This window comes from Rhododendron vialii, chromosome 2a (genome assembly GCF_030253575.1).
Source record: "Rhododendron vialii isolate Sample 1 chromosome 2a, ASM3025357v1".
Classification (NCBI taxonomy): domain Eukaryota; kingdom Viridiplantae; phylum Streptophyta; class Magnoliopsida; order Ericales; family Ericaceae; genus Rhododendron; species Rhododendron vialii.
In genome coordinates this window covers 45,641,631-45,662,652 of record NC_080558.1, presented here as the reverse complement: position 1 = coordinate 45,662,652, position 21,022 = coordinate 45,641,631, and the positions used below count along the sequence as shown (strand labels likewise).

The window sequence follows — 21,022 nt, the reverse complement described above, 5'->3', positions numbered from 1 at the left end:
ACAAGACCGGGATGAGCCCCAAAATTGGGACCCTTGGGGACAGCAGCCCCCCGCGTCTCCCAAAAATAGACCCGGAGGAAGCCCTTGAGAATGAGAATGCGAAAGTGAAAGTGAAAGTGATCCTAATTCAAGTGAGTACTCTGTACTGTACTCTTTTTGTGACCAAATAAGTCTTATCCATTCACACACAAATTTAAACTCGAATGTATCTGGAGTCATTTGATTCACATCGATTTCACATTGGAAAAATCATACGTGTTAAACGACATCAAACACATCTCTATCTTCGTGTCTGAAACGCGCTGTGTATTATAAATGAATGAAGATGCAAATTCTAATTGGTTAATAAAGTCTCGCCCGTTAATTTGTTGCCAAGTTGGCCAACGTCCTTATCAAACTTGTATATTGAAGAATTCATTTGATAATGAATGTTAGTACCAAATTGCAAAGCCTTTTTTTTAAAAAAAATCTCAGGAGCAATTTTATTTATATAAATGAGATGGTGGCCAAATTGCTAGGCCTTGTTAGGTCACTACGCCTCAACCTCAATGATCGGAACTACTCGTTGTGTTTACTTCGTTGGGAACATCAAGCATACCAAAAGTCAAGTTGATTGGATATGATTTTGTAAAACACATTCATCCTTTAAGAAAATAATACTTCTTCCGTCCGATAATGTTTGGCACTTTTACTATTCCAGCCTTATGAAAAAATTAACAATATCTTTTAATCTATAATATTTTTTTATAAGCAATATGGATCTTGTTTGATAGAGTTTAATTTGTTCTATTATACAAAGTTCAAAAAATTGCCTAAAATATTATGAATTGAAAGATATATGCAATTTAAAAATGGCACGCATTCTTGAAAATGACAAACATTATGGAACGGAGGAAGTACTATCATAACACTCGATCAAACCCATTTCAACCACTTTTTGTATTTGTTTTGAAATCATATCAAACGGATCACGACATCCGATCAAAGTAATTTTTAGCGTGTTTGATGCTTTAGTCAAGAAAAATAAATACTAGTCGCGATCATTTGGACGATAAATCATAATTCTCTCTCTTGCTCCAACTCCATCCTCTCTCTCTCTCTCTCTCTCTCTTCACTTTCTCTCTCTCCAGAAGCACAAACCGAAAAAACGAACACAACTTGGTTCAAATAACCCCTGATTCAACCCCAGCTGCCCAAGCTCAGGGAAAAACTTCAATTTACATCCAACTCTCTCTCTCTCTCTCTCGGATCAAATAACCCCTGATTCAACCCCAGCTGCCCAAGCTCAGGGAAAAACTTCAATTTACATCCAACTCTCTCTCTCTCTCTCTCTCTCTCTCTCTCTCTCTCTCTCCAGAAGCACAAACCGAAAAAACGATCACAACTTCGTTCAAATAACCCCTGATTCAACCCCAGTTGCCCAAGCTCAGGGAAAAACTTCAAATTACATCGACTACCACAGAACAGATTTTCCCTTTTCTTCTCTCTTGTTTATCTTGTTCCCTCTTCGGCAACCGAACAAACTTTTTCATTTCCTTAATTGTACAGTAGTTGACTAGTTGGAACTTGGATATGAATGGCGCGAAGACCAAAAGTCCGGTTAGTTCGTTGCCCTAACTGCGAATATCGCGCAGTTATCGAATCTCAAAGGTTTGCTATTTTACCCTCTTTTAGTGTGCTCAATTGTACGATCGTATTTTTGTATCCAGTGACTGGTTCAATTTTATGGGTACTGTTTGTTCATTTTGTTTTGTGGGTTGGAATTTTGATATCGTAAAAACCGAGCTTTAGGCTTTTTAGCCTATCAATTGAGCTCGGCTATATGAATTCGTTTTATTTATCGACTCTTTTGTACTCATATTTATGATCGGATTAAAGTCGTAGAGAATGTAACGTAGTCCTTTTTGTCTGTTGGCTGTTTGCTATCTAGAATACAATCGTTCTTTGTGGTTCGAACTACTATCTTACTGACCTTTACCAAACAAACCGAGCCTTTTAAAGTCCCAACCAATTGGGCTCGGATACATGAACCCATTTTTTCAATTAAGCTCTATCGAACTCATATTTGTGATCGGATAAATGTCATAAAGAATGTAACGGGGTGTTACGTGACTGTTTACTATCTAATGTACAACCCTCCTCTTTTAGCTGTTCTAAAAAAAAAGCTCTTTTATCCGGACATTGGCCTAAATTTTAGTTTGGGTATTTTTATTCGTAATTTCTGAATTTTTGTTAAATTTATGGCAAATTTTTTTGAATTAATCATTTGTTTCGATAAGAGAAGTCTAAAAAGTAGAACATTATGATCAAAAGCGAAGAAAAGTTCATTGAAGATGAAAAAAGTTTGAAACAGTTGTCTTTATTTTTTTTAGCGTTGTCTTACTTGAACTTTTTTTCAACTTCAGTCCATATTTTTATAAATTTTTTGATTCCTCTCGTCAGAATAAATGATTGATCCTAAAATTTTGATGAAAAACGGAATAAAGGATCACTAAAAGTAAATAATAGCAATTGTCCTCGTCAGAAATCAATTTAGACCGAAACAGTCAGATATATGGAAGACATTTTTTCTGGTTTTGATACAGTGTCATGAATGTCATTCTTTAGCAATGTTCCAATGCTAAAAAAGAGATTGAGAAATAGTTATGTTGTACCTAACTTTTCTTGGATATTTTTAGTGAACATTTCCAATGTCTTCTCAAAGCCAGAGTCAATGTTTTATTTTGCTACAATTAAAAGATGCCATTGTTTGACAATGTTGCTCCAGTTCTAATAGATAGATTGAGAGAGAAATAATGTTCTTGAGCCATTTTTGTAACAGTAGGACCATCAGGAGAGAAATAGACCAAAGAAAATGTTGGGCTTGAGCCAAATCTTGCGTGGAAACGGCCTTTGGCTTATGTGTTTAGGTACATAAAATCCCTATGTATATAATCTTTTTGTTTTTGGGTGAACGGTCTTTTCTAGTTCTTGTAAGAGCTTTGCATTTGTTGGTTTGTTTATTTGCTTATTTAATACTGCAGCGAAGAAGGAGAAGTGTTAGACTGATGGATTGGTAGAGATATCGGAAGGCCTGTACACTGTATAAATCATCCATCATTCGTGAACACTTATTGTCAAAATTCTAGTACAGAAGCCATGAATTCAAGGGGTAATCTGTGTAAAGAAGGAGAAGTTGGATATTACAATGATAGGAATACCCTATTAGTAAACCATCCACACTTGATCAGTAACTGGGTTCAAAGAAATAACCATGAGCAGTCTTGGAACAGGAAAAGGTCTGAATTTGGCGGTTCACGCATGGGGATTGAAGTCGTGGATTTCGAAATGCCAATGGGAGATTTCAACGGTTCCTTAAAACCAAGGTCAATGTTGGACCAGTGGGATAGAGAGACAGATGAGCCAGTGGCATTCCGACGGAAAAGTTTTCCAATTCCTTACGCAGATGAGGGACCTTCCCATCATCAACGTGGTTTTTTGCATAGATATGCTGAGCAGAAAAGGATTCACCATGATTATGGTGGGCCTAGTAGAGTTGATATTTTGGAGAATGAGCGAGTTGAGCTCATAAGGAAGCTGGATGAATTGAAGGACCAAATTATCAGATGTGGTGATTTGAGTCATTTTACAGAGAAACCAAGGGAAAGGCTTTCCCCTCCACCTCCGGTCCTTCGCAATAATTACTTCGGAGATGATGCTTATGCGCAAGTATCTCCAACCAGGTTCAACATTGTTAGTATTCAACCTTTTGCACCAGATAAGTACGTTCCGGAACCCCTTTACTTCAGCCCTAATAATCAACCTGTTCGTCGCACCAATAGAAGCAGTTTGGATGAGCAGGACTTCTCTTCTCGTCTAATGGAAATCTCAAATGAAATTGTGGTATATGATAGTTCAAATCTTCCACAAAGGCCAAGGAAACCTCCACATCAACCCTCACCTGAGTACTTGAGGCAGCCTTATCATGACCATTTTTCTGGACAACATATGGCTTGTAATCGAAGTACCATTGCATCACGACAACATGAAACCTTTTCACCCCAGAATGCTTGCTCTTGTCTGCAGTGCTATGACATGAATAGGAAATTCCCTCCACAAGTCCCTCCAAAGTTGTATAATTCTAGAGACTCCAATTGGTCCCTTGAAAGTTCTGTAATTCGGAACCCCAAGACAAGAAGTTCAATTGAGATTGATTTAGGGATGGGTGGTGTTGCTCACCGGAATCCAACAAGGGTAGTGGCTGCTCATGGAAGTGAAAGGGTTTGCCATCCTGTACTAGGTGGTGCCCCATTTTTAACATGCTGCAGTTGCTTTGGGTTGCTGAAACTGCCAAGAAAACTTGTGCTGAAAGAGAAGAATCAACAGAAAGTCCAATGTGGGGCCTGTTCTGGTACACTCTTGGTTGACTTTGAGAAAAAGAGGGTTATTGTTACAGTTTCCAAATTACCGGAGCAAGTTTCTGCCGAGGGTGATGATGGCTCTGGTGAGAAGTTGAGTGAAAATCTTCAAAGCTCCCAAAATCATTCCAATGCTGGTGCGATGGACTCATGGTCTGATGAGTTTGATAATTCTGGTTATAAGTTTCCACTGACAGATACTGAAGTAACAGAAGCCAATGTCTCATCAAGTGACCAAAGGCAAAATTTTGTTGAATCCATTGAGAGGAAGGAGCCCCTTTCTTCAACTTCCAGATTTTCAGAGGATGAGCATAGCCCAGAAACTATGATTTTTCCGAGGAACATTTCTTTCTCCTCTGATGTTCCCACGAAAGATGATGAGCCTTCACTATTATCAGATTCTCTGGATCAGAATGAACCCCATAATGATTCTTCTAGTGATGCAGTAAGCAGATATGAAGATCAACAAAAGGTGGTCCTTAACAGAAGTACCCTGCAACAGAATTCTGTTGAAGATGTTTCAGTGGCAACTGAGATTGAAGTTCCCTCTCAGGAACTTCTAGATGGCAGCATGTCTCAAGACTCTGCAGTGGTGAGGAAAGAAGAAGACCGCCCTAGGATCAACAAGTTGGTGAGCAATGCGAGTACTGTTTACTTTTCATTCTCTAGCCGAAGTGTGGAGATAGAAAGTCCAGATGACACCGATAATTCTGATTATGAATCTCAGCTGACAGATTCTAAAGTAACTGAAGCCAATGTCTTGTCAAGTGATCAAAGCCAAAATTTTGCTGAATCCATTGAGAGGAAGGAGCCCCTTTCTTCAACTTCCAGCTTTTCAAAGGATGAGCATAGCCCAGATAATGTGATTTTTCAGTGGGACATTTCTTTCTCCTCACTTGTAACCCAGAAAGATGATGGGCCTTTACCATTATCAGATTCCCTGGATCACAATGAACCCAATAATTACTTTTCTAGTAATGTGGTAAGCAGATACGAAGATCAACAAAAGGGAATCCTTAACAGAAGTACCCCGCAACAGAATTCTGTTGAAGATGTTTTAGTGGAAACTGAGATTGGAGTTCCCTCTCAAAAACTTCTAGATAGCAGTGTGCCTCAAGACTCTGCAGCGGTGAGGAAAGAAGAAGACTGCCCTAGGATCAACAAGTTGGTGGGCAACGCAAGTGCTGTTCACTTTTCATGCTCTAGCCAAAGTGTGGAAACAGAAAGACCGAATGTCTTTGTTAATGGCCAACCTATATCAGATCGCGCGGTTAAAAAGGCTGAAAATCTGGCTGGGCCAATTGAGCCTGGAAACTACTGGTAAGTACATGCACTGACGTCAAATCAGTTCGTAGTACATCTTGCGAATCCTAGATGCTGAATAGTTTAATATACATTGTTTAAGTTACTAATTGTCCTAAAAGCTTGTATATCAAGCTATTCAACATTGTCCCTCACATGCAACCCTGTTTTGCACAAGGAGATATGGATTTTCATAGAAAAACAGAATACAAAGGGGACAAGCAAATGCAAACGGGGAATAAATGCAAACAGAGAGACTTGAATACTTAAATGGCGGGCATATTGCTTTTTAGGTTTTTGTATATTGTAATGTTTATGAGTAGCTTGAAACATTTTATGATATGAACAAAAAGGAAGAGTGTTTTTTTGTTATTTCTACGTTTTTCCCCATCGCTGATGCAAACTTGACAATCATTTAGTATGATAGATGGAGACTGATATTTATTTTAATTATTCTTTCTGCTTGATCAGGTATGATTACCAAGGTGGATTTTGGGGTGTGATGGGCCATCCTTGCCTTGGCATTATTACGGTGAGATCAATAATTCGTTCTGCGCATACTTCTCGGAGCCCTTTTTCAAGAAATGTATTGACCACACCACATTACTATCTTGCAGCCATTCATTGAAGAATTCAGGTACCCAATGCCAGAGAATTGTGCTGCTGGAAACACTGGTGTTTTTGTAAATGGGCGAGAACTGAATCAGAAAGATCTAGATTTACTTGCTGGAAGGGGATTGCCAACCACAAGAGATAGATATTACGTTATCGAGATCTGTGGTACAGTTTTGGATGAGAACACCGGTGAAAAACTACGTAGCCTTGGAAAACTTGCCCCAACGTGAGTTCCACTGCTCCCTCAATTCTATCTAATTTCTTAACTTCTCTAATATCCCCATGTTTGCAACAAGTGATTCGAGTGTTCCAATCATTTTTCTCTTTTTGTTTACGATCATCTCTTGTTTTTGTACATCTTGTCCCCAAATGGAAGATAACAGGTATTATCAACGTATGACTATTTAAAACTAAGTATCAGATAACATTGCCAAATGTCAACTGCTATAGCTTCTGTTAGCTGTGAAGTTAGCTACCTTACTATGTTGGATTAACGTGTTGCTGAGTTGAATTGAGAAACTTTCAATCTGTCGCCTGAACCCAAATTCCTAAAACCAGAGCCTGCCACTGTAGTTTGGTTGAACCGAAAAAACCATGAAATTTATGTTATTTCTTAACATGGGTCTCTGCTGTACCTCCCACACAGTAATTTCTAGATGAAAAGCCCAGTCTTTTGTAGTTTGTTATAGATTGTTAACCACCTACATGCAAAAATCTAAAAGTTTGAACTGTTAGAGAGATGGGTAACGTTGTTATTTACATCCTCAACACCTCTCCTCCTTTGTAGCTAGGCTCTCCTCTGTAAGCGGGCTAAACACTTGCAGGTACTTTAATCACTAATTAGCTAGTGCGGTTCAAACAAATGATCGCTGTTAACCATCAACTCATTTAAAAGGCGAGTTGGTGTAAACACGTACGTAATTCAACCACTATGTAGGTGGTGGGGTTTGAACAATTAAGTATTATTGCTTGTTTGGATACCATAGATTGTTAACTATAACAACAACAACAACATAACATAACCCATCTAGTCCCCAATCATTGGGAGTATGGGCGAAGGATGATTAGAGACAGACCTAACCTTTGGCAACATATGCACAAAGTGGCTGCTCTCAGAATACCACTGAAACAGTGGCCCCCCTAAACCTCCAAGAACCGAGGAGCTACAGAGACGTTTTGTTGTAGAACCATGCCCCCAAATCAAAGCCAAATGGCATCAGAGAGGGCAGGCCTAGAGACCCAAATCAATTTATGTGCACATTACCATACTTCCTTCATTGATAATCCAGAGCATCGGTATGCACAAAACCATAGATTGTTAGCTACCATCTAAAAGACGAGCTGGGGTAAACACGTGCAAGTATTTTGATCACTAGGTAAGCGGTGGGGTTCGAACCAAGATCTTTCGTCTATTTTGATACCATACTAGATTGTGAACAGCTAACTCATCTAAAAGCTTAAGCGGGAAAAAACAGGAATAACTTTACTCTTTATTTTCCTCAATGGTCTTGTTTTGGTGTATTTTATATTAGTCTTTTTGGATGATTGAGATGCATATCTACCTTCCCTTGAGATGGTTTATGTGGTCCAAGGTTTTAAAGTCATATGGTTGCATATTCTTAAGACTATTTCACATCTGGACAGGGTTAGGAAAACAAAGCAAGGCTTTGGTATGAAAACTCCAAGAGCGCGTGCACAATGATCATGGTTGGATCGATTCATTCTTGGGAAGAAATTGTCACTATTTGGGGTATTGATGTACATACATGTAGGCCCATTAGTTTACACATTTCTCGGCTTATTTTGAATCTTTATCTAGACACAACTGTGTCCAACCGTGGATTTTTGAAGGATAGCTGATTATTCCTCGTTACTTTAGTAATTTATAATTGTTCAATGTACTATTTGTTAAATATATAGAATATTGCTCTCATTTTAAAGATATTGTCGATAAATTTTAACTGAACATATTTCGTATATATGAATTTAAATAAATTGTTATGTCTCTCCATTGAGGAGTCTCAATAGGGAACAACCAATGTGGGTCTCGAAATGGAAAGATGGGATCCTGTTGTGCCTTTTATACAAGCCTTAACCCGAACTCTAAAATGTGATCCAGATCGTTCACTTTGTCTACTTCAATGCGTCTAGCAAAACAAATCGACTTATGGAGTCATACACCCTGTGAAAAATCAAGTCAATCAAAAATCGTTAGCCCAGTAAACGAATCACATTTTCCTTCAGTAAAATAACAACAAATTGAGTTACTGATTCCCGACCGACTTAAAATTTTTCGAAATTGTTATTCACATGAAGGTCGAAACCATGAACTGTTCAGATTATATTTTGGAGTTCAGAACGAGACCCAAATCAAAGGCACAATTATCTCCAAATGAAGACACATATTAGATGAGAATTTAACTGACCTTCTTCTCTAAAAGAAAGAATTGACCTTGAAAATAAAATTATGGAGTTGGCCTTGATGATGCTAGAAGCTACCAGACCCGTCACATTTGCTTCTGTTGTGTAAATTAAAAACCAGCAAAACTACGCCTATCATTCAATATCCACCGTTCAACATTTCATCATTTGTCTCGAAAATCAATGGTCGGAATTTTTTAAAAAAAAAACCTCTTAAATATTTTCGGGAAGAGCTTTTTAAAATTCAAACCGTCTGAAACACTTATGAATAATAAAATTGAGAAGAAGTAATAAATGTTGAGCAATAGGGATAGACTTTCTGTTAAAAACCATGGCTGTTTGTCCATGCGGCCCCATCTTGAAGCCGAAAAGCCTGGAATCACGGCACACCATTCTTCATCACTACTCCATCCATGGAATATTATTTCTTTACGTACTTACTAGTACTTTGGTCATATAATTATTACAAATCATTCTTGATTAACTCCACACGGTCGGTGGCCTAGAAGTAGATATGTGACTTAAGAATTTTTTAATTATTTTTTTTTGGAAACATGATAGAAATGATGACTTAAGAAATTTGTTTCTTGTTGATTACAGAATAATGTAGAAAATACTGCAAAAATTTATCTAAAGATAACGTAGTATTTGGTCATGTGTGACAAATTATTCTTGGCTAACTTCACATGCTCCGTAGCCTATGACTTATAAATTTATTTTTTAGTAGATTAAAAATTCGATTCTTTTCGTCGCAATTTTTGAGACTCGAGTCATACTCATTCAAGACGAGTGTAAAAATAACAGTAAAAATACATTTTAAGATGTGCGTAAGCTATCCTATACTAGTTATACATTACAAGAAAAAAAAAAAACCTACACAGTACAGGAGTAGTATATATGCATTGTCGGTTAGTTAACGAAACATACAATTACTATGATCAGTACAGAAGTAATCCTATAACTAGATACTAGTGGAGTCTAGATTTTCCATATATAGGGTTTCAGATCGAAATACTCATCATGATATAAAATCAACTGGAATTAATTGTAGAGAGAGAGAGGGAGAGGGAGAGAGATGAAGTTGAATTGCAAATGGTTTACAGAAAAGCACCACCACTTGGTAGTGAAGTTGGCCATTTCGGTCCTCTTTCTGGGTCTAGCTTTTCGGTTTCTCTTCTCCCAATCCACTGGATTTTCGAACGTTTCAGAGGCTCCGTTCATCGAGCAAAAACCCAACCCACAACCAGTTTCTGTCGATTTTCAAGAAAATGGAAACCAGATACTTGAAAATGGAACCCAATATCAAGAAAATGGAACCGAAGTTCCAGTGAATCGAAACCCAAATACTTCTGCTGATTTGCAAGAGAATAGGGATCATAGTGATAATGCTACTCAAGTTTCATTGGAACCCAAATCATCTGGTTCTGATGATGTTCAAGAAACCAGAGATCAGATTCTCGGAAAAGGTACTCAAATTTCACCCTCTTTTGGGTTTTCCTTATTATTGTTATTTTTTGGCTAAAACCCAGAAGAGATTGATGGGTTTTCTTCTGATTTGCTTTTGCAAATTTAAATGCTGAAAAAGGTTATGTAATTGTGGTTGATTGACGGTTGATTTTAATAGTTGGTCCCACCCCTCATGTAGATATATTTATATGCTTTCATAAATGTAGTGGTGGATCCAGAAAATTGAGACAGGATGGACATTTGTTGATCATAAGTTTGATAATGTTTGTTCGCAACGAAGCACAAAGTTATTTTGTTCGATAGGTTCTAGAACTGATTAGTCTGATTTTCTTACTAAAGGAGTAAAGGTATAAATACTAGTGATATTTACATGCTAATTAACACATTAATTCGAAGAAATTAGAATGATGTTGTTAGGCATTATCTCATCGCTTATCTAAGCCACCCAAGCTTGATTAATAGTATATTCTACAGGTTACTCCACCCTTTGCCAATTGGTTTTAGGTTGCCAATTGATTATAAGTTGGAACCCTCCAAGAAATCTAAGAGCATCCCCATTGTAATAAGCAAATGGGCGTGGAGTGTGGACAAGCAAACTTAACTACAATGCTCAAAACACACCTCACATTGTAATAAGCAAAGTTACAAGTCTTTTACCAAACAACTTTTTATCAATAACCAACACTCAATAACCAAACTCAAAACTCAATAACTCAAAAATACCCCGAATCGTCTCATCGAGACGAATAATTTGGTGTGGTCGGGTGCGTGATTGGAACTCGTTTGCGATTGGACATATGTGCATTGTGTATTGTGGGGGGTTTTTTGGGTTAGGGATGCAAAAATAACCAATGTGGAGGTAGAGATTGTTAAGTTTGATTATGAATTAAATGGATAATCAAATGCTAATGTGGCACATTTTGGTTATTGGTTTTGATTATTCCCATTGCGGATGCTCTAACATGATATCAAAGTTAGGTCTTGGGTGGCCTCACCTCACGTGGTCGAGTCTCCGTTGCCCGATTCAAATCTCCTCAATTTGTATCTCCACGTGCATCTAGGTTGCACGTGAGAGGGAGTGTTAGACTTTATCCCGCATCGCTAATCTTAGCCACCCAAGCTTGGTTAATAAATTCTAGAGGTTACTCCACCTCTTGCCAATTGGTTTTAGGTTGAAACCCTCTAAGTAAACTATCAGATGTAACGAAAAGCCAGACAATTAAACTGAGAATCAGAAGCCATAAATTCAAGAACACAATATGATTACTAGATTCTGCACAAAATTGAACAATCAAAAGACTGATTATAGATCAATCAAGACACAAAAACTTATTTTTCAGCGAGAAACTGGTGGTATAATTGTCGAATATGAGGGGCACTAATACGATTCTTGAAGGGCTAAATAAAATATATTGCACACTTCTAGGGATATAAGTGAAAAAATTAGAAATCCAGGGCACTGTGTTAACGTGAATCCGCCCTTGTTTCTATGTTGTTCTAGTATTGCCTAGGTCATATAAAAGATTTGGTACTTTAGGTCATCTCTAGCCCTTTATTACAAGTTTTTTTTTTTTTTTTTGAGTAAAGGCTTCATTTAGTACGACCAATGGAAGCACTCAGATGAGTGGAAGATTCATGGTGGAGTTATAAATTTGAATGTCATAATGTGAGATGAACTTTTTTATGTTAAATAGATTTGAGTCTCCCTTGATTTGAGTGTGTAAAGGAGTTGAGAGAGAATGTAGGGTTTTTTTTCCTACTCCATTTTAAGTTTGAGTGGCTGGAGATGTCTTTACCTATGTTCTGAGAATTGTTCTTGGTGGCACCAAACTTTCTGCAGAGAAATGTGATCTTTTTACTGGTGATTGGATCCCATACGCATCAGGTCCGGCTTACAATAATGAGAGTTGCAGCTGGATGGAAAGTCGTCAGAATTGTATGAAGAATGGGCGGCCAGATACTGGGTATCTCTTTTGGAGGTGGAATCCACGCAATTGTGAGCTGCCACCATTTGATGCAGGACTATTTCTTGAGTTGATGAGGAACAAAACTTGGGGATTTATCGGCGATTCAATTACTCGGAATCATGTCCAGTCGTTGCTCTGCATTCTCTCAAAGGTAATTATCACTTTGATTTGGCAAAATTGGTTTGTTTTCTTGGGGATATTTGGAAAGGGGACAAGGATATGGATTTTGAGCAAGGTCCTTTCTTTTCGAAATAGGAATTGATAACTCTGCAGCCTCCAGCAGATCCACCTTGGGGGGGTGTGGGCTGCAGATATCTGGATATAGCATAGATGATACTCACTCAGAAATCTTCTGAGTTGTAAAAAACGTGTTGGTACTCTACCTCGCTCTAGAATGATAATGTGACTTCCTACAGGCTAATAGTAAATTTGTCTACTATCAAAAGTGGAACTCTATGCAATGGCTGTAATAAGGCGGGGACTTACCTCACTACTTAGGCTCGCATAAGAAATTAGGTTGTAACAGTTAATAGGGTTCCGGCCAGCTTCTAAGTTCTAACAGTTTTAAAGGTGTCGGTGTCTCTGTAACCATCACAACGTTGAGAATGATGTTATTGGCCACAGTTTTCTTGTTCTAACACAGCTTGTATATTCACCCAAGTGTGCTTTTCTTTTTTTCATCGAACTTTTGTTTCTATTTGTTGAGAGAGGAGGCTTAATCCGATCAACTAACTCTTCAGAAGATTGACTTGTACCACCACTTCTAATCCTGGATGTTGAATGAACCAACTAAAAGTTTGGTTGAGTTATTGTTACCTTGAATGAAAGAAGCAAGAGAATGAGCATAGAAATTGAATTGGGGTTTTACGCCTGCCCTCTCTGATTCCTTCCGGATTTGACTTTGGGGCATGCTTGCACAGCATAACATCCTTTGAGTTCTTCAATTTTCGGAGGTAGAGGGGGGCTGCTATTTCAGTTGCAGCCACTTTATGCATGTATTGCCAAAGTTTTCCAATCCTCACCTAGCCATACCCCCAATTAGTGTATTAACTTGAAGATTGTGATGCTACTGGGGGTTAACTTGAAGATTAGCAATTCCACTGGTTTGTTTAGTTATCTTTATGATGCTACGCACCTCACATGGTGACAGTGGATACCTCTATATTGTGTTTGATTCTGTTAAGCTGCTTTATATTATCTACCTATAGAATAGCTAAATCCTTTTGCCAAGCAGGTGTGGAAATATTCAAATTGAACAATGTGTGCTTCAGGTGGAACAAGTTGTTGAAGTTTACCATGACGAGGAATACAAATCCAAAAGATGGCTTTTCCCCTCATACAACTTCACCATATCATTAGTTTGGTCCCCTTTCCTTGCCAAAGCTGCCATTTTTGAAGATGACAATGGCATTTCCTCAGCTCCTGTTGAGCTTTACCTGGACAAACTTGATCCAGCATGGACCAATCAGTATCAAGACTTGGACTACATGATCTTTTCCAGTGGTGAATGGTTCCTCAAAACTGCAAACTACTATATCAACGACACAATATATGGATGTCACAACTGTCCTAACAAAAACCAAACAGAGCTAGGGTTCAATTTCGCACACCGAAAAGTCCTTCAGCATTTATTCAGTTTCATTGTTTCGTCGAATCACAAGGGCACGATTTTCTATAGGGCAACTGCACCGGATCATTTTGAGAATGGGGACTGGTTTAATGGTGGTAGTTGCCAAAGAACAGAACCTGCCAAGGAAGGCGAGTTTAATATACCTGATTTGAACAAATACCTTCGCGAAGTTGAATTGGAGGAATTTGAGAAGGCGGCAGTTAAGGCTTCTGAAAAGGGTATGAAACTTAAACTTCTTGATGTAATGCAGCTTTCGTTACTGAGGCCTGATGGGCACCCAGGTTTGTATCGATACTTTCACCCGCTCCAAACGGACAGTAGTACCAAGATTATATACGACTGCTTGCATTGGTGTTTGCCTGGGCCAATTGACTCATGGAATGATTTGCTTATGGAGATGGTCAAAAATGGTTGAGAAATTTCATACCCGCATTGTTTCATTGGGAAGGGAGCAGAATTGGTGGGTTACTGATCTAGACTGTGAGTATGATCAAGCAAATTAGTTTACTGTCAAACCACTTGTTCATTTTGGGATCAAGTTGTTTGCATACACAATGGTGAGAAGTTGGAGGAATTGCATTCGACTGCAACTCGGTTTTCATACTCGGTAAATTTGAGTAAAATGATGAGATTCCACTGTAACCTTCAATTGGATTAGAAACTTGAGAGCTTGATGATAATGTGGAGATGGCGAGGAACAATTTATGATCTTGCGATAATATCCATGGATGAGGTTTTGATGATGTAACTGTGTTTACTGTTTAGGACTTCGAAAAGCTTCGTTATTTTTTCTTCGAACATTTTGTTTGCTTAACTCGGGGTGTTTAAGCAGCTTACGCACACCTCAAATAATTTTGGGACCAATCCCACGGTCTTGTTGTGCAGGGTCCAATTAAAGTCGAGACAAAGTCATGTATGGACTACCCCTTGAGTTGATAGCACTTTAGAGATTTCAAACATATGACCTAGGAGGAGCAACCGTTGATAGCACTTTAGAATTTGAAGTTGAGGCCCCTCTGAGAATCAAAGCTTTAAAGATGTACACACAAACCATCAAATTAGTAAGGTAGTTATTATCAGGGTACAATATGCACCACTAAGTCTCACGTTCAAGACTTGGGACCAGATGGTTGTAGAGGAGGCCTCATGTTTAACTTGCATTTCAATGGGGTTCTGGTGACGGGTTCCTCAACGTGGTAATGGACAAGTATTTTCTCTTGCAATTAGATGGGGTTCTGGTGACGGGTCCCTCGATGTGGTAATGAACAAATATTTCCTCCCCAGCTGGTCACCTATGGCTCAAATCCGAACATTCCAGGGCGGGTGCGTACCCTTATGGTCATCCGACTCACACCCGGGGGGTCAACTACACCGTCACCCCAGCCCACCCATTTGATTATATGGAAAAAAAAAAAAAAAAAACTGAAAACAAATCTTTATAAATAAAATAAAAAAAAATCAGATAAATAAGAGAAATTGTGCTAACCAGGACTTGATCAATATATTAAAAAACACCAGATTTACATATAGAGGAACCAAGGCCATACCAAACAAACCAGCTTTGTAGTTTCCAATACAGTCTGGATCAGTTCAGTAGCAACTTCTAGGTATCCTTAGCATTACTAACTATGAAATTTGAAAGAATGAGCAAATTCTTAATGACTCCGGGCCCGTTTGGTCTGCTCTGCACCTTTCTTGACTTGTTTGCTTATTTTGGGTCTGAATTAAATTTAGACACAATAGCATCCGATTTAGACCTCAAATACAAGAAGATAATAAGATGGGATAACCAAACAGGCCCATGATGTAGAAAAACTATCATAGGAGTGGAAAGTACCAAGAGCGTTCTAAGATGTCCTATGGCTCCTCACGGCACTCATCTCAGTGAGAACCTTCTTCAGATAATCGCTGCGGCTGCGGTGATAATCAATCCACACACACAACTGCCTTATGGCCTCCCTCTTCTCCTCCCCCATTCCCAGCATCCCTTCCTCCTTCTCCTTCACCATCTTCTCGAGCTCTCTCGCCTTATTCTCCAACTTCCATACCTTCTCTCTCAGTCCCAACACCTCCGCTTCCTTCGTATCCAGCTGCACTAGCAAGCAGTCCACATCCTCCTGAACGTGCTTTATTGCATTGTTTTTCCTCTTCACCCAGTCCTTTGCGAAAAGTACTTCGCAAGACGCCTTCGAAATCCTGTTCATGAAGTTTCCACTGCACTCCTCAAATTTCAATGCCACTGTGTCTAAACCAAACAATGCATCATTTGCTGTTAGTGTGATTTCCTTCATCTTTTTAACTGCAAATTCAGTTGTTTCGACAATCTCATTGAGTTCCTTGTTTTCTTTCTCATACTTCTCTTTCGTTTTTACATATACGTCTTTGTTCTCCAAATGTAACTGTTCTGCCACCCTGATCCTCCTGCTCATAATACGTAGACTGTCTTCGAATTTCTTGCAGAATTCTTCCGCTGTTTCTTCAATCTTTTTTTCTGCGATTAGGTACTGAGTTTTGCTATGGTTATGCTCTTCATGTAACTTGTTGATAGCATCCTCTTGGCCTTTTAGGCTTTTCTGTTGTTCTGAAATCTTGCTTGTTAGCTCAATGTTCTGTTTCCCCATCAGAGCTAGGTTCTCCGACAACTCCTGTTTCTCTCTTACAGTTTCCAACTCCAGTTGGGTTTTCTCAGCATGTAATGAATCCAATTCCTGCTGCATATTTTTTAACTCTACTCCTAAGGCCTTAATCTGAGTAGACGAATCGTTCTCTAACACACTGAATGATTCCTCCAACTCAGTGACTCTAACATGTAACTCTTCTTTTTCTACTCTCATCTTCTCTTCCACTTCACTTTTCTGTTTGCGAATGGAACTCACTTTCAGTTCAAGGTCTTTTACCTTCCTTTGTAAACCCTCTTTTTCTTGAAGCATTATCTGTAAATCCATGGTCTTCCTTTCTAACTTTTCTCTCAAATTTTCTATCTGAAGAAGGAAATCGGATATTTCTTGTGTTACTTTCTCTATAGTCGATTCTGATTCACTTTTCTGGCTGCTTAGGGAATGAAGCTCCTGTTGCAAAACATTGACCTTGTCCATGAAACCCTTAACTTGATTAGATGCTTCATTACTCTTGACGACCACTTGTTCTTCCAGTATTCCTTTCTGACTCCTCAAAGTGTCCACCTCCAATTGCAAACTGTTGGCACGAGCCATCAAGTCCTCTATTTCAGACTTCGAACTACTCTCATTTTCCTCGATTTTCCTCACAAGAGCAGAAATTGTTTCCTCTTTCTCTTTTGATGCAAGTTCAAGTTCTGCGATACGGGTCTGCAGTCCTGACTTTTCCTCTTCTAGCTGTTTACTCCTCAGCACAAGTTCATCGATTTTTCCTTTGTAACCCTTGGCACGTGCCATGAAGTCCTTTATCTCAGACTTAGAACTACTCTCATTTTCCTCAACTTTCCTCCGAAGAGCAGAAACTGTTTCCTCTTTCTCTTTTGACATAAGTTCAAGTTCTGCGATACAGGTCTGCAGGTCTGAATTTTCCTCTTCAAGCTGTTTACTCGTGAGTACCAGTTCATCTATTTCTCCTTTCTGAGTCACCAAGGAGTCCACCTCCAGTTGCAAATCCTTAACCCGTTTGATCAGGTCCTGAACTTTAGAATCAGAAATTTTGCCACTTTCCTCGAGTTTACTCATGAGAACAGAAAGTTCATCTTCTTTCTCCTTGGATGTTATTTCAAGTTCAAGGATACGTGCCTGCAGTCCTGAATTTTCCTCTCCTAGTTGTTTAGTTTCCATCCCTTGAGCTTTGGCCTTCTCTTCGAGATCTCTTTTTTGGCTGCGCAAGTTTTTCCGCTCTAGTTTCAAGCTAGAAATCTGCCGTTCTAATCCTTTTATCCGGTTCGGGACTTTAGGCTCATGAACCTGATCTGCTTTGGTGAGAGAAAGCAACTCATTCTCTCTTTCAACCAGCTTCTCCTTTAACTGCATGCATTCATCGACTAGTTTCTGTTTGGTGCTCTCTGTTAGCTCAACTTTGTTCCTAAGCTCCTTAATGATATTCTCAGATTCTTCTATTTTGCTTAGAGATGTCATGTATTCCGAATGTATAGCTTCCTTCTCTTCGGTCATGGAGTTCAATTTATTCCTCAGGTCAACAAATTCGGAAGTTGAAGTTTCGAGTTTGTGCTTGAACTCATCTCTCACCTTCTGAAGGTGGTCATGTTTTGGACTGCTTCTAGTGCTTGCTTCATCCACTGAGTAGAATGAATCTGATTCTGCGTCCGAGCTGGAGGTAGAAAAAGAGCTCTCCTTGTTTTCTAGGCTGAGAACCTTTTCTTTTACCTCTCCTCTGAGATTATCATAAAGCAAATAGAGTGATTGGTACTGTTTGTGAAAATCACCAATGAGTTCAACAAGTTCTGAGTCTTTTGTCGAGTTCCCATCTTTCTTGCGCTTGTTCTTGTTCTTTAAAAGCTTAAAAATCTTTGCTACTTTATCGTCAACTTCTGCAACAATCGGTGAACTTCTGAATTAGTACAGAGAAGTCAAAAAATGAAATGATGCAAGGATAAATAGATTCACAATCAGGAAATATATTGGTGAACTGAATTTGTTAAAAGTCTATATCCAAAGCTTAGCAGAATGCACTTGTGAGGAAGCCCTCCAGAATGGTAAAAAGCCATAACTTAGTGCAAGAAAGATGCATATTGGGAGGGAATGCATTAATCTACATAAATGAAAATGATACAGCATCTTTAAACTATAATAGATATCTTGGTTGAGATTTTTGTGGAAAATAGAAAGATTTACGTGGATCAGTGGATGGCTTCTGGTTTTGTTTCATCCTACTAGTTTTTTGGGAGTAGAATTTCTTTCTGAATTGGCTGGGATTTTCTCTGCCGTCCTCCAGCAGCACGAAAGCAAAGGTCTCTTTCTTCCAGAAAAGTAGATGCATATTTCTAACAAAGCTGTAAAGACTACATTTGTGATGGAGATGAGCAAACTTGTCATTTTTCAGCAAAGGCTTCTTGTCTGAACTGCTACCAAATGAAAACTACATTTCTGTCTTTGATGCAATTTGGCTTTAGGTTCTTTTATTGCAGGTTTTGTTACCATCTTCTTCAGTTTCTTTGTGTCAGTTGTGTTATCTTAATGTTTTATTCTCAATCTTGTCGTGCTTTCCTCTATTTGAGTAACTTTCAAACCTAGATCAAACTAAGTCTTGTGTTGTGTCCCAATAAATTGGAATAGGGTAAATTTCTCTTTTTTGTCATTTAGCTATCTCAAAAGCTATACGTTGAGTTAATTTTTTGTGAACTTGTATTGAATTAGATCTTCCCCTCTCTAGCATTTCTATCAATGATAATCGATCTTTCTTGTTTATTGTTTGCATGTAGTAGTCTTGATTGCCTATGACTAAACCACCTTACTCTATTTCTGTAAAACTTATCTTCTATATGTGCTATCCCTAGTTCGTATTAAGTTATGAATTTCAATGTCTAGTTCTCCTAAACATATTCTAGTTTCACAAGCTAAGCAATTAGTAAGAAAAGGGTTATAAGTTATATAAGGCTACCCCATCGTACCAAGTTTATGAAAGAGCGACGCCGAACTGCTGGGGAGTTCTGGTCGTGTGTACCACAAAGGTCTGCTTTCTGAGAAATATTGGGCGGGTAGTAGAGCTCTAATTTGCATTCTTTTGGCCTCTATGGCGCTATTCCACAGCCTCCAATAATATTGTAGGGGTGGTTTTTTTGGAGAGAAATATATACCTAGTTTAGTCTTCATCAGCTGTTCATCTTTCTCTGGATCAGTATGACTACTCCCCAAGCACCTTATCGACTCCCTCCACCGGCTCTTTGTCATCTCTAAAGCCTTCTCTCTATGACAGTTTTTGCTCAAAAAGAGGGATCAATACAAGCGTACCTCCTCCTGAAACACAAAGAATTCAAATGATTGGTAAAGTTTTCCAGTAGGATCCAAATGCTGTGAAGTTCATCCCCTGGCGAGAGACTGGTGTTTGTATATGTGTACGACGTCTATGCACATATATTTCGTTTGACATTGGACACCTAAACAAATGGAACCTGGATAAGTATTTCATGGGAAATTGAAAATTAATGAATCCAGAAATATATTGAGAGAAGGAGGGTTGCCACATGCCTCAGATTTATGATCAGTCTTGCATGTGTTAGCAGAAGAGGCATTGCAATGGTGAGTTTTAATTAATTTGCAATCACTCGGGGGGAAATCTACAATCATTCGTTGTTAAAAATTCAATAATGACATCACCAGCGCCAGCACCAAATAAATGAATCAAGCATTCTAAAATCAATCGTGTCCGACCTGATTGCGTCATAAAATATCATGGTTTCTAATTTCTATGCGTTTGAAAATCGAAATGCTATAAGATCAATATTAATTTCAATAAAATTCATTGAAGGAATCCGAACGAATCCACCAGAGACTACCGCAGTCTATTTGGCTGCCGAGAAAACATAGGAAAATGACACATACGTATCTTCTCATTTTCTTTAATCAAGGAACTAAGAAATTTGATAGAAATTCAACCATTTGGCATATTCCAACACGCTCTAACAGAAAAAGAAACGAAAACAAAATGGATAAAATTACATGAGATTCCTAAAATGAAGTTTACGTTCATCTCATTTGATTTGCCATTTTGTTACCAATGCCGAAAGCTCAAAAGTACCTGGAAATAGGAAGCTGTAAAGAAAGCTCCAAATTTGTGGCCGATCTGAACAGGAAGACAACGAAGAGAGAGAGAGAGAGAGAGAGAGAGAGAACAACTCAACGTGATCCAGGGGATGAATGCAAATGTGCATGCATACGTGATAGTGTGATACGCGTGAATACATGCACAATAACTAACTGATCACGTGACATGGGTGTGCATGTAGAGTCTCAATGGCGACTTCTTGTAATTCGATCAAACACCCTTGGATTTGCTGATTATTACCCCCAATAGAACCAAACGTAAAGCTAAAAAAAAAAATTTAAAAATTTCCCGGAGTCATTATCGGTTACAATGTTGCACCATGTGCGATGGATCCGGGGATCCTGCAGGGCACTCTGTAGGGCACAATCACAGTCGTCCAAAAGTGCTGGAAGAGTTTATTTTTAAACCCGAACCATTGAAGACACTCGTGGACGGCTTGGATTTTTTATTCCATTTGCGACATGTTCCCCCGTTAGTCC

General features: G+C 38.7%; 3 protein-coding genes and 2 non-coding genes across 11 annotated transcripts; 3 read left to right on the top strand and 2 right to left on the bottom strand.

Moving 5' to 3' along the window:
- The first annotated feature begins 1,082 nt into the window (after positions 1 to 1,082).
- On the top strand, positions 1,083 to 8,258 carry LOC131315948 (uncharacterized). Of its 5 annotated transcripts, none has more exons than XM_058345200.1 (6): positions 1,329 to 1,650; positions 3,024 to 3,278; positions 3,426 to 5,717; positions 6,171 to 6,231; positions 6,317 to 6,540; positions 7,959 to 8,258. In XM_058345200.1, exons 2-6 carry the CDS (start codon positions 3,139 to 3,141, stop codon positions 8,014 to 8,016), a joined length of 2,775 nt encoding a protein of 924 aa, XP_058201183.1. In that variant the 5' UTR covers positions 1,329 to 1,650; positions 3,024 to 3,138; the 3' UTR covers positions 8,017 to 8,258. The 5 variants fall into 5 exon arrangements, with proteins under 5 accessions (XP_058201179.1, XP_058201183.1, XP_058201182.1 ...); XM_058345199.1 differs by having other exon boundaries at positions 3,024 to 5,270; positions 5,385 to 5,717; XM_058345197.1 differs by adding an exon at positions 2,822 to 2,909 and having other exon boundaries at positions 3,024 to 5,717.
- Positions 7,487 to 7,594, bottom strand: LOC131318336 (small nucleolar RNA snoR100). Its single transcript, XR_009197659.1, has one exon. It is a non-coding gene; the product is annotated as a small nucleolar RNA snoR100 (small nucleolar RNA).
- Positions 8,259 to 9,663: 1,405 nt separating the features above from the next.
- Positions 9,664 to 14,599, top strand: LOC131316193 (protein trichome birefringence-like 23). The gene is made up of 3 exons (XM_058345492.1): positions 9,664 to 10,201; positions 12,043 to 12,320; positions 13,441 to 14,599. Exons 1-3 carry the CDS (start codon positions 9,811 to 9,813, stop codon positions 14,212 to 14,214), a joined length of 1,443 nt encoding a protein of 480 aa, XP_058201475.1. The 5' UTR covers positions 9,664 to 9,810; the 3' UTR covers positions 14,215 to 14,599.
- LOC131318293 (small nucleolar RNA snoR100) lies at positions 12,989 to 13,096 on the top strand. The gene has a single exon (XR_009197617.1). It is a non-coding gene; the product is annotated as a small nucleolar RNA snoR100 (small nucleolar RNA).
- On the bottom strand, positions 14,278 to 20,672 carry LOC131316192 (COP1-interactive protein 1). Of its 3 annotated transcripts, none has more exons than XM_058345489.1 (3): positions 20,517 to 20,672; positions 19,390 to 19,735; positions 14,278 to 18,309 (listed from the first exon to the last, which is right to left on the bottom strand). In XM_058345489.1, the coding sequence occupies exons 2-3, from the start codon at positions 19,667 to 19,669 to the stop codon at positions 15,647 to 15,649; spliced, it is 2,943 nt and encodes a 980-aa protein (XP_058201472.1). In that variant the 5' UTR covers positions 19,670 to 19,735; positions 20,517 to 20,672; the 3' UTR covers positions 14,278 to 15,646. The 3 variants fall into 3 exon arrangements, with proteins under 3 accessions (XP_058201472.1, XP_058201474.1, XP_058201473.1); XM_058345491.1 differs by having other exon boundaries at positions 19,576 to 19,735; XM_058345490.1 differs by having other exon boundaries at positions 19,390 to 19,732; positions 20,517 to 20,666.
- Positions 20,673 to 21,022: the final 350 nt, after the last annotated feature.